The sequence below is a fragment of the Muscardinus avellanarius genome, assembly GCF_963383645.1.
Source record: "Muscardinus avellanarius genome assembly, chromosome: 18".
Classification (NCBI taxonomy): Eukaryota; Metazoa; Chordata; class Mammalia; order Rodentia; family Gliridae; genus Muscardinus; species Muscardinus avellanarius.
Window position 1 is genome coordinate 41,733,651 of NC_137804.1, and position 12,826 is coordinate 41,746,476.

The window sequence follows — 12,826 nt, forward strand, 5'->3', positions numbered from 1 at the left end:
CAGTGGGCCTGCAGCAGCCTCTGGAAGGGTGTGCTTTCCTGGCTGCAGCTGCCCATAGCCCAGGTCCCTGAAGCAGGACAGCCCTCAAGATGCCCATCAGCCATGCACACGTGTGGTCACTAGGAGACGCGACCTCCAGCCGAGGCTCAGGGACTCCTAGGGCACAGGCCTGGTGGCTCTAGCTAGGGTCAAAGGGTGTGGCCAGTGCCCCGAGAGTGCAGTGGCCATGTGAGTCAGGCGACCTGCGCTGGGGACAGCGGCTGTGGTATGCTACCCAACTGGCACTCGGTCTAGCCTGGTGCGCTCCACCCGGGGAATGACCATCAGCCGGCACAGTGGAACATGGAGCGGTGGTGGCCACGGAGCCGGACGGGCCTGGGCCTGTGGGTTCTGGTGCCTGGGCTGTGGGCTCAGGCCTGATGAAGACCCAGAGCCAGCCCTGGCTCCCTGGTGCACAGCACCGGTCCACACCACCCCTAGGGGCCCAGCTGCGTGGCTGCCCGTGTCCCCTCCTCAGCATCCAGGGGCTCCAGAGCAGAGCTGCAGCCTGGGGCTTGCTCTTCTGCCGTCTGGGTCCTGGCACCCCTTCTGCAACTGCCTCTTGGCACCTACCCGCTGCTTCAAGCACAGCGCTGTGGGGGGCGGGGGTGGGGTCTGACTGCGGGGCCTGGGGCCGCTCCTCCGTGGCCCGCCCCTTGTCTCTGTGCTTCTTGGACTTCTTCTTGGGCTTGCTGTGCGCAGGGCCATCACTCGGCCGGTCAGGGTGGGTGCAGTCTGTCAGCAGGGGGAGGCCGAGGCGCTCGGCGGGGCCAGGGGCGGCCAGCTCCCTTCGCCTGCAGTCCTGGCTGCCATGGCCCAGGTCATTGCTGACATCTGCCAGGGGGTCGTGGGCCCGAGGGGGCTGCAGCCGCGGAGGCAGAAGGGCACTGGAACTGCGGGTGTCAGCGCTGGGGGCCCCAGGGGTGGGCAACAGGGCCTCTGGAACGTCAGGTGCACTGGACCTCCCGTTCAGGGAGGGCTGGGCTCTGTGGGTGAAGTGTGACACCCTGGGCTTCTTGTTGGCCAGGGGGTCAATGAAGTCAGGTGGCTGCGGCCGTTTCTGCAGGAAACAGAGGGCATTTATTATTTATTTATTTATTTATTTATTTATTTATTCATTTATTGTGGTTCTGGGGATGGAACCCTGGGGCTTTCTTTTTTGTGTGTGGTACTAGGGGCTTTTCTACCTCTGGGCTATACTCCCAAACCTATTTTCTATTTTATTTGGAAAAAAATAGGGGCTCACTAAGTTGCTGAGAGCCTCACTAAGTAGCTGAGGCTGGCTTTGAACCTGTGTGATCCTCCTGTCTCAGCCTCCCAAGCACTGGGATTACAAGTGTGTGCCACCGCCCCCAGCAACCCTGGGGCTTTCTACCTCCCTGACCTATTTTTTTTTCCCCCTGGGAGTTTTGTTACACTCCCAGATCTCTTTTATATTTTACTTGGAAACAGGGTCTCCTAAGCTGCTGAGAACCTCACTAAGTATCTGAGGCTGGTCTGAACCTGCACGATCCTTCAGTCTCAGCCTCAGCCTCCCAACTACTGGGATTATAAGCATGTACCACCATGCCTGGTGAACAGAGGGTTTTAGAGGTAACCAAGAACAGCCAGTCCCTCAGGTCCTAGGGAAGCCCAGCCCGCCTGCAAGGCCCACTCTAGCCAAATAGGAGCGGCGGACATGCAGCCAGCTTTGGCCACCAGTGCATCCCCTGCTGGTGGTGCCCAGCCCTGCAGCAGCCTGGTGGCCACTGGCACAGGAGGGGCAGCCCTGCTCACCTGTCTGAGCAGCGGGCCTGCAGAAGGACTATATGGGGCAGGTATGGGGACAGAGCAGGGGACCTACAGGGAGCTGGGCAGGGGCCTGGCACGTGGGGCCCTGCAGGCGCTCACCCCCACACAGCCCGCTACCTGAGGCGGTGAAGCTGGGCGCCCATGCTCCCCTGGAGGGCTGGCGGCAGCAGGGTCTCCGGGGAGGCTGCCCGCACCCTGTGGCTGGCACAGCTTCCTGTGAGGGAGAAGCAGGTGGGTGAGGAGACTCCATGCAGTGCCAGCAGTGCCCCAGCCCGCCCAGGGGCCACCCTGAAACCACAGCTGCTGAGTGCAGAAAGGGGGCCATGCGGGCAGGAAAAGCCTGAGCTTGAGCACTGGGCCTGGTTCGTCCAGAGCAGAGCCTCCCCCCGGCTGGGATTCAGTCTCCAGAGAGCGGTGAAAGGAAACCTAAGCCCTGCCTGTGTGGAGCGGCCCCTGGATGGCGAAGCAAGCCCCACAATGGAGTGCTGGGGCCTGACAGGAGGGGAGAGGAACACACGAGGATACGCGCCCTGAGTGCAGGGACCAGTCGGCGAGAAGGCCATTCCTGTCCAGCCCTTGACCTTGTGCTGCAGAGGCCGGCGCCGGCCTGCTATCGCCATAGCCCAGACACAGGCATCTTGCCATGGGATGCCAACCAGCCCCACGTGTCCTTCCACCTGAGGAGGGCTGCCTGCTCATTGCCATGGAGACCACGGTCACAGGAAACAGACACGACACTCAGGTGCACACTGAGACCCTGCAGAGGACTCTTGTATTACCCGCAGCGTGATTCACCATCACCAAAAGACAGACCTCAGAGGCCCGCCAGTGGGGGAGAGATGAACAAACATGGTCCATCCAGACAGAACACATGAAAAGGAACTGTGTGTGTGTCACTCTCGCTCTCTCTCACGGCGGTTGAACCCTGGGGCATTCCCTGGGTTCAGCTATACTATTCTATTTATTTATTGTGGTACTGGGGATGGAACCCAGGGGCATTCTACCTCCGAGCTACATCCCCAGCCCTATTTTTATTCTTTATTGTGAAAGGGGGCCTCACTGAGTTGCAAAGGGCCTAAGTAGCTGAGGCTGTCTGCCAACTGCAATCCTCTTGTCTCAGCCTCCCAAATGCTGGGATTTCAAGAGTGAGCCGCCACGCCCGGCTGGTAGTTTTGAAATGGTCTTACTAGGTTGATGAGAGTCTCACTACTCTTGCTGAGACTACCCGAAAACCTGCGATCCTCCTGTCTCAGCCTCCCTCCCACATATGGGATTACAAGCACGCACCAGCACACCTGGCTAAAAAGGAACCTTGGAAACATCAAAGCCAATGCAAAAGGCCACAGGGCACATGATCCCATCAAGGGACACCGCCCAGAACAGGAGCACCCGGGGCCAGGAAGCAGACCAGGGACTGCGGGGCTCGGGGGCGGGAAGGGGGAGCAGCTGCTGATGGAGAGTCACCTTCTGAGAAGATGCAGCCAAGCCGGGCGTGGTGGCGCACGCTTGTAATCCCCGCGCTTGGGAGGCTGAGACAGGAGGATCGCGCTGGTTCGGAGCCAGCCTCGCTGGCTTAAGAGACCCTGTTTCCACATAAAGTTAAAAAATAGGTCTGGGAGTGTAGCCCGGAGGTAGAAGGGCTTCCAGGAGCCCCAGTACCACCAAAAAAAAAAAAAAAAAAAAAAAAGATGCAGCCACACGGCTGCGCACACGGTGAAGGTGCCGCGTGTCACTGGGCTGAGTTCGGGGATCCTGCCTCTGAGCGACATCCCCAGCCCTACTTTCCTTTTTACATTTGTGTGGGGTACTGGAGACTGGACCTAGGGGAGTTCTATCTCTGAGCTATACCCCGAGTCCTATTTTATTTTTATCCTTTGAAACAGGGTTTCATTAGGTCGATGACACTCTCACAGATGAGGCTGTCCTTGAACCTACAATCCTCCTGTCCCAACCTCCCAACTACTGGGATTACAGGTGTGCGCCACCGCACCCCACTTATTATTTTACTTTGAAACAGGACCTAAGTTGTGGGAGGGGGCTAAGTTGCTGAGTCGGGCTGCATGGATTGTTCACTTTTGTGTGTGCGGGTCTGGGGATGGACCGAGGGGCATTCAACCTCCGAACTACACCCCCTGCCCTATTTTTGATTCTTTATTTTGAAACAGGGTCTCACTAAGCTCCAGAGGGCCCCACTAAGTAGCTGAGGCTGTCCGGGAACTGCGATCATCTGGTCTCGGCCTCCCGAATGCTGGGATTACAAGCGCGCGCCACCACGCCACCCCCGGCTAGACTGTTCACTTTAAAGAGGTGATTTGTGTTATGTGAACTGCCTGCCCACAAAGCTGGTATTCTTTTTTGTGTGCGTGTAGTGCTGGGGATGGAACCCAGAGGCAGTCTACCTTCTAGCTACACCGCCAGCAAAATTTTATTTCTCATTTGGAAACAGGGTCTTCCTGGGTTGTGAGGCTGCCCTTGAATCTGCGATCCTCCTGTCTCAGCCTCCCAAGCACTGGGATTACAGGTGTGCATCAACCACCACGCCTGCCGTAAAGCTGGTATTCTTTTTTTTTTTTTTTGGTGGTACTGGGGTTCTTGGAAGCCCTTCTACCTCTGGGCTACACTCCCAGACCTATTTTTTTATATTTTTTATTTGGAAACAGGGTCTCTTAAGCCAGCGAGGCTGGCTCCGAACCAGCGCGATCCTCCTGTCTCCGCCTCCCAAGCACGGGGATTGTAAGGGTGCGCCACCACGCCCGGCAAAGCTGGTACTTTTTAAATGTCCAAAGAGTACATTAGAAATGACATGACTTCCGTGAAACAAGAAAGAACATGACACTACAAGAATGCAACAAGAAAGCCGGGCGTGGTGGCGCACGCTTGTAACCCCAGCATTCAGGAGGCTGAGACAGGAGGATCGCGGTTCACAGACAGTCTCAGCTACTTAGTGAGGCCCTCCGCAACTCAGCGAGACCTTGTTTGAAAATAAAGAATAAAAAATAGGGCAGAGGGTGTAGCTCAGAGGTCAAAGGGCTTCCAGGAACCCCAGTACCACCAATAAAATAAAAAAATAAAAAATAGGGCTGGGAGTGTAGCTCAAAGGTAGAATGCCCCTGGTCTGTCTGTCTCTCTCTCCTCCTCCCTCCCCCCCCCCCACACACCAAGGCAATAGGAAAAGACTTTGAGAAATAAAGTGATGGCAAAACACAGACAGGATGAGAGGGTTGAAGTAATCTCCCAGAGAGAAAGGGAAACAGAAAGTGTGAAGGAGGGAAGGGCATGGAGAAGCCCTGGGCGGCAGGAGTGTGTGCGGGGACAGATGACTCCCGGGAGCCTCAAGGACCTCTGCTGATGGGCTTTCTCTGGACAGAGCTTTGCAGGGGGGAGTTCCGCCCCTGCCCACCCACGCGTGTGGGCTCGCTGGCTCTGGGCCCAGCCAGCAAGCCCAGTGCCCCGGGGGTCAGTGCTGAGGGCACGGCCGAGGGAAGGAAGGGCAGGTGGGCATGGCCCGCCCCTCCCTCCTGGGCGGGGACGTGTGTCCTGGACTCATGCTCGTACTTCGGCTGGAAGCTCCTGGAGCTGCAGTAACAGGCCTGGGAATGGTCACCAGGCTCCTACCAACACTGCATCCGCTCGCCCAGTGGGCTGCAGGTCTGGGCTCCAGCCAGGGCGGTGACTCCTTGGGCCAGGCCAGGCAGAAGCACCGACACCACGCTCTGGGCTCTCTGGAGCAGCCGCAATCTCGCTGCTTGCTAGATACACTGATGCTTTAAACCGCCCAACTTAAAGAGAACAGCAACGAACCCGGGACGTGCCGGGGCCGGGGAGTCACTGAGAATGTCAACACAGCCACTGCCGGAGCAGCCTCTGCGCTGCCTTCCCCAGCCACCGAGCCGGGCTGCCCAATTAGCGGGCAGGGGCGTACACTTGGTTGGCGCCGCCCCAGCACAGAGGCCCTCTGTGGGCACCGAGGGCCGCCAGGCTGTGGAGGAGACGGGGGCATTACCGGACAAGCATCCGCCTCAGCAGCTGCTGGTCGCCCTCGGAGTAGCCGGGCCAGTCCTTCTGCACGTCCTTGTACATGCAGTCCTGCAGCGTGCAGGTGCCGTCCTTGGCACTCACGTTGGCCACCTGCAAGACAGGCAGGCACCGCATGAAGACGGGAGGCGCTGCCGGGGTGGGGGTGGGGGGGCTCGCTGGGGTCCTGTCTCAGAGGCTGGGCTCAGGCGCTCCTCAGAGCAGAGGGCCGCTCTGCTCCTCCAGGACCCCGGCCAGTCCGTAGCCCCCATTCTAGCCGTTGCGGGCTGGAGAGCCATATGGGCATACTGGGGCAGGACCAGCCTATGCCTCCCACCAGCCAGCTCCTGCTGGCTCTCAGAGCCGAGTTTTCCAGACTTGTGGCCAATGTGGATTCAGAGGGTGTTTCTGGGGGTTGAAGGAGCTGGAGCACCGTGCCCTTCTGCCCGGCAGGCCCCCAGGCCCCAGCGCAGAGCGTGGCAGCCGCTGCTCTGCACAGTGGCTCGTGCTGCCAGGGGTCTGAGGTCCACTGCTTCCCAGAGGGAGCATTTTTATGAACTGAGTAATGTTCCGCTCAGCAACGGCATGGGTACTAACCCAAGCACTTCTCTGCAGATACTGAAGCCTTTCAGTTTGTCTGCAGCACAAACAGCTGCTGCCATGTGCAAGATTTCCCATGCTGGCATCAGTTTCTTCAGCTGGCTTCCCAAAGCAGGATCAGTGGGGCAAAGGCTCTAAACTTTTATGTGTGTGTGTGTCACTGGGGTGGAACCCAGGGGCCTTCTACCTCCAGGCTACACTCCCAGACCTAGGTTATATTTTGTTTGGAAACAGGGTCTCACTAAGTTGCTGAGAGCCTCACTCAGTAGCTGAGGCTGGCTTCGAACCTGCGATCCTCCTGTATTGGGATTACAAGTATTACTCAGAGGCCTCCCAAGCGCAGGGTTCACAAGCGTGCGCACCACGCCCTGTGGCTCTAAACATTTTCATGACTTAAGTCGGCCTGAACATCCCCAATTCTACCCCAGGATAAGCCTCTAGGTTCTCCAGGGCCCAGTGGGTCCCAACAGGCATGCTTTCTGTCTTTGTTCCCAAAATTCTTACAGAGGAGGGTGCCTTGGGAGAACGCAGGTGGCCACTGGTGGTCCTGGGGATCCTGTGACCTGCGAAGGCTGAACTGCCCAGACCGAGGAGGCGCTTCCTGAGACCCTTGCTTCTGAAAGCTAGTGGGGTCTTGTGGTCCCCATGGTCACCAGGAAGAACAAGCCCATAGTAAACACTGAGATGAGAGGAGAGCAAAAGGGGCCCGCTGGACGCCACAGGTGGGTTCAGCCAGGGACTCTCTCTACCCACACTGGCTGGCTGCAGTCAGGAGGCCAAGCCAAAGGCCCCAGGAAGACAGGACCCGGCACCACCGGCTTCTGACCTGGGTGGAGAGCCAGGCTCAGGCACGTGCTGGCCAGGCTGGTATAGTGCCAGGTCTGGGCATCCAGGGGAGCCCCTCACAGCTTCCCAAGGCCTGGGGAACCGCACTGGTGTGGGTACCAAGGGAATGCCCTGATGCACTTGTCTTCCTTTTTCTGTGGTACTGGGAAATGAACCTAGGTGTGGGCTACCTTCAAGCTATACCCCAGCCCTTTCTACTCTGAAGCAGGGTCTACGTAACTGCTCACTGTCCTCCCAGCTGCAGCCTTCCTGTCTCAGCCTTCACAGTACCGGAAAAGTCCTCTGATCAGAAAGCCCTCTCATTGCCACTAAGGAAGTCTGAGGATCCTGGGTAAGGCCCCTTGCACTCTGAGCAGGGAGGGCAGGGAGCTTCGCTTCACATCCCCGCAGCATTCTCAGCCTCAGCTCTGCACCCTGCAACAGGAACCTGGGCCTGTCAGGCCTGTGGGAAGGTGCACAGGAGGACGTGTCCATGCCCCCAGCGTGTCCGCGCCCAGGAGGTCCGGGAAGGCTCTCCCAGACAACCCCACCTCCCAGCCTTGGTGCCAGCCCACAAGGCACCCACCTGCTGCAGCAGCCCGTCCAGTGAATCCTTGTCGGCCTGAGCCAACCCATCCTTCTGCAGCCTCAGCAGCAGCTCAGCTTTCCGGTAGGGCCTCAGGGCCAGCAGGTGCACAACCCGGTCCCGGAAGGGTCTCTGGGACACTCCACCCGCCCCGCTCATGCCGCTCTTCCTGATGGCACTGGCCAGGTTGATGGGGGTGGCCCGCTTCCGAGAGGGTACAGCATCTGTGGCCCCAGGGGCTGGCTTCCGAAAGTGAACCTTCTTGCCTGCGAGAGGGCCTGGGTGTTAGGGAAAAGGGACAGGGCACAGGACACTGCCAGCTCAGAGAAAAACCAAGGCAAAGCAGAGTTCTGGTGACCGAGAGCGCCACCTGCTGCCCACACTGGCTCGCGGGGCACCTGCAGGGCCCTGGCCTCGGACGCCCAAGTGGAGGAGGCAGAGCATACCTAGGAACCTACCTCACTGCCTTCATATGGATGGCCTAAACGCTAGAGCCCACCGGCCATCACGTGGTGGGGACCTAGAATCCCTGTATGTTCAAATGGGGGCCCTAACCGCATGGGAGGGAGCCTGCACCCTACGGTGCACCCCCACAGGGTGATATTTGTTTTTGTGGTACTAGGGACTGAACTCAGGGGCATTCTACCTTTGAGCTACACCTGGGCCTATTTTTTTTTCCCTTGTGGGTCTCACTAAGTTTCTAAGGATGGCCAGAAACCTGCGATCCTCCTGTCTCAGCCTCCCAAGTACTGGGATTACCAATGTGGGCCACCAACACCTAGCTTGATGGTTTTTATTTTATTTAATTAATTAATTAAGCTGGGCATGGTGGCGCACGCTGGTAATCCCAGCATTTGGGAGGCTGAGACTGGAGAATAGCAATTCACAGACAGCCTCAGCTACTAAGTGAGGTCCTCCACAACTTAGTGAAACTCTTTCAAAATAAAGAAGAAAAAATAGGGCAGGGGGTATAGCTTGGAGGTTGAATGCCCCTGGGTTACATCCCCAGACCCAAAAATAATAATAAAATTATTTCTTTCTTTCTTTATTTTGGCAGTACTGAGAATTAAACCCGGGAGCATTCTACTTCCAAGCTACATCCCCAGCCCTATTTTTATTCTTTTTATTTTGAAAGAGGGTCTCACTAAGTTGCAGAGGGCCTCATTAAGTAGTTGAGGCTAAATAGGGACCCAGATCCTCCTGTCTCAGCTTCCCAAATGCTGTGATTACAAGCGTGTGCCACCATGCCCAGCTTAGCTTGATTTTATTTATTATTTTTGGTGGCACTGGGGGTGGAACCCAGGGGCTTTCTACATCCGGGCTATATTCCCAAACCTATTTTATACTTTATTTGGAAACAGGGTCTAAGTTGCTGAAAATGTCACTGAGTAGCTGAGGCAGGCTTCGAACCTGTGCGATCCTCCTGTCTCAGCCTCCCAAGCGCGGGGATTACAAGCGTGCGCCACCACGCCCGACACTAGCTTGACTGTGTTTAAAAAGCGAGTGAACAAGGGTGGCAGGCCCCTTTCAGGAGCTGGCCCAGCGCGTCCACCAGCCTGCCGGGCCCGCTGCTCACCAAGGTAGCGGCCTCCGGCTTTGATGACGATGGCGCCACGGCTGCGTGTCTCCTCCTCTGCCTGGGCCATGCTCTCCCGCGCCTTCTGGTAGGAGTCGTCAGTGGCACACACGGTGACCTTGTCTTGGATGCTGCCCAGGCAGTCCAAGTGGACATCCCCATGGCTGTGAGACACAAGGAGCAGACGTGGTCAGGGTCCAAGGCCGGGCCTACACCCAGCAGATAAGGCTCTCGGGACAGGCACACTGGGCAGGGCTGGGTGCGAGCGCGTGCGCTGGCTCCTCACCTGGAGAAGTACTGTTGGACACAGTCGAAACTGCCCTGGGGGCTGTCGCGGCCGATGTTGGAGAGGTAGAAGGAGAAGGTCCGCACCTCCCCGGGGCAGTCAGGCTGGGGGATGGAGATGTGCTGTGGGGAAACACAGCGGGCACTGACGACCCGAGGCAGCCTCGCTCCACCAGGGCCACGCGACCTGCAGCCACCACACTCTTCCAGAACAGGCAGCACTCTGCTGGCGCTGGCAGGTGACCGCTGCCCCCACCTCCTGTCCTGGCAGCACTGAGAGAGGGGCCTGAGCTTCCCAGGCAAAGGGACAAAGGGACATGGTCTGGGGGCTTTTATACATCTGCGGTACTGAGGATTGAACACAGGGGCATTCTGTCTCTAAGCTATACTCCAGCCTTATATATATTTTTTGGTGGGTCTAGGGATGGAACCAGGGCATGTGACCTGCAAACTATACTCCCAGCCCTATTTTGTATTCTTTATTTTGAAACAGGGTCTCACTAAGTTGCAAGGGCCTCACTGTGTAGCTGAGACTGTCCGCGAACCACGATCCTCCTGTCTCAGCCTCCCAAATGCTGGGATTACAAGCATGTGCCACCATGCCTGGCCAGCCTTATTTTATATTGTGAAACAGGGCCACAAGCTAAATGAGGAGATGGGAGGGGGGAAGAAGGAAATTCTCTAAAACACACAATGTACCTAAACATATCGAAGTCAACCACTAAGCTAAGCAAGGGAAGGACGGATGGGGAGGGAACGGGGTGGGAACTGGGTAGGGGTTAAATCAGAGATGTGTGTGCCAAGGCCCTTTCCCGGCATATACACGCATGACAAACGCTCGTATGATCGGCAAATGCTTCATGGAGGCAAGCCCCAAAAAGGAAGCGTCATCTGTGGCAAAAGTACTCCTTGCTCTTAGATTTCTATGCTAATAAGCTCCAATGATGTAAAACGGGATCCCAAGAATTAGGACTGTGGAAGAAGTTGAGTCCGTGAAAGATAAATTTCCTAGTAAAATGTCTGAGCCCTCAGACTTCCTCTGCCTTACTCTAAGTTGTAATCTAGGTGCTGTGAAAGAATTTAGGTAGGGGAGGGGATGCGAAGTTCCTCCCTATCTTTGACCTTCATTCTAATCATTACAATAGAGCTGAGGGCTAGGGGGAATCTTGACCTCTGCACCTAGTGATAGCACTGCCTGGAGACAGGGCGACACCACCTGGTTAAAATAGTTGTGACAGAACGAAAAACAGATATAAAAAATTTCATGTTGTTTTTTGGGCCCTGTCTGCTAAAATATATTTTAAGTGTTTAATAGGGTGAAGCGTTCAGACAGCAGATGGTATTGCAGACAAAATCCAGCAGACATCCATCGAACTCCTCTAAATCATCATAAACGTACACGGATTTCCCTATGCCAACTACATGTATGAAAGCTGGAATCTCGGACTTCGTCCCCATTTAGCTCAAAGGAGGTTGCTAGATAGAGAAGGACATTGGACTAAACCCTAGGAATAAAAGTTCCGAAAGGGTTAAAGAAAACCCTTAAAAACTGAATTCTTCAAGTGATTTTGGGTGTGACTTTTATTCTTCTGGAATTTGCCCACTAAAAGCCTCTGCAGCTGCAAGGCCAAGGCAAGGCCAAAGGGGCTGACTTAAAGCACAAGACCCACCTGCAGGGTCATGGGACTGATTTCAATCACAAAGACCTGTGATGTCACAGGCCTTACTTTTGTCTTGTTCAGGGTTGGTGATTTACATGTATATTTCACTACTGTTTTTTGGTGTTTACACTTTTCTGCTAGGGAATCACTGGAAAATAGGGAAATATAAAAAAATCGTGTGTCTAAAATAAAGCAGTTAGTTGCATGCGAGAGGAGGCAATTGTCCGTGTCAGTCATTTCAGATTTTTCCTGGAGAGGAATCTCCACTTTTAGCGCCGTAAACAGAAACTTAAAGTTTATTTCATAAAAAGGGAAAAATCGCTGTAGAGAAGTCTCTGCAGAACTACAACCGAAGCCTTTGCCCACCTTTCTGAGAATCTCGGTCCCGAGCAGACTCAGTGCCTGGATTTACTGTGCCCAGAACTGAGCAAGCCGTAGCATGTGTACATGTATGTACACACAAGTTTTTTTTACCCCAATATGATGTATGAATATAATGCACCAATAAAAATTAATTAATTAATTAAAAAAGAAAGAAACAGGGCCTCACTAAATTCCAGAGGGCCTAAGTTGCTGAGGCTGGGGGCAAACCTGTGATCCTCGTCTCAGCCTCCCAAGTACTGAGATAAGAGGTTTACAGCACCATGTCCAGCAAATGTCTGGGTTTTTAGCTATGATGGCCTCCCAGCCTGAGGACAGAGTCCCACTGCCATCCTGAGGCAGGACTTCCTCCAATGACATGGCTCTAGGGGGCTGGTGACACAGTGGCAGACAGGGGACACTGGCAGACCCTCTCAGCACTCTTCACAGTTCACAGCCACAGAGCCACGAAGCTGCAGGCCAGACAGGCTGGGCGGCAGCAGTGGCCCACAACCTGGTCACAGACGGTGTGTGACAGTGCGTATGAACCTGGCCATGGCAGCGTCTCTGCAGTCCTCCAGGCACAGGCAGGGTGCAGAGACAGCTGGAGATACTGGCCTGGGCCCAGACCTAGGGCTCAGTACAGGTTAGAGGAGGTGAAAGGGTAGGCCCCGGAGCTGGGGCAGCAGGGCTCACCGTGCTAACTCCTTCTGGGTGAACACCTGAGCTCCTCCCAGCTAGGCAGACACAGCAGCCAAAGAGGAGCCGCCTCAGACCTCGTCTCCAGGTGGCCATGGCAACTTGGCTGTCAGCATCCCCCCATGAGAGCCATGAAAGTGGTCACCAGGGAGGACACTGACCATGCATGCTACATGGCCTCCACTGGGACAGAGTGGCCCTTCCTGGATGTCACTTCTGTGTGTGTGTGTGTGTGTGTGTGTGTGTGTGTGTGTGTGTACGCGCGCGCCCGTGGTAATGGGGATAGAACCCAGGGGCTTTCCACCTCCCAGAACTATTTTATATTTTATTTGGAAACAGGTTCTCACAAAGATGCTGAGAGCCTAAGTAGCTGAGGCTGGCCTCGAGGCT

At 55.8% G+C, this 12,826-nt stretch overlaps 1 protein-coding gene across 2 annotated transcripts in view; it reads right to left on the minus strand.

Moving 5' to 3' along the window:
• ELL (elongation factor for RNA polymerase II) overlaps nucleotides 1-12,826 on the minus strand; it is a gene marked incomplete at both ends in the record, with an annotated part of 49,468 nt that overhangs the window by 2,210 nt on the left and 34,432 nt on the right. Inside the window, 6 exons of one of the 2 annotated variants that reach the window (XM_080715292.1) lie at nucleotides 629-1,099; nucleotides 1,948-2,044; nucleotides 5,834-5,958; nucleotides 7,856-8,121; nucleotides 9,432-9,595; nucleotides 9,718-9,839. In XM_080715292.1, the coding sequence (XP_080571418.1) occupies nucleotides 629-1,099; nucleotides 1,948-2,044; nucleotides 5,834-5,958; nucleotides 7,856-8,121; nucleotides 9,432-9,595; nucleotides 9,718-9,839 (1,245 nt within the window). Of the gene's footprint in view, nucleotides 1-612; nucleotides 1,100-1,947; nucleotides 2,045-5,833; nucleotides 5,959-7,855; nucleotides 8,122-9,431; nucleotides 9,596-9,717; nucleotides 9,840-12,826 lie in introns of both variants that reach the window. The other variant, XM_080715291.1, reaches the window with a different exon arrangement.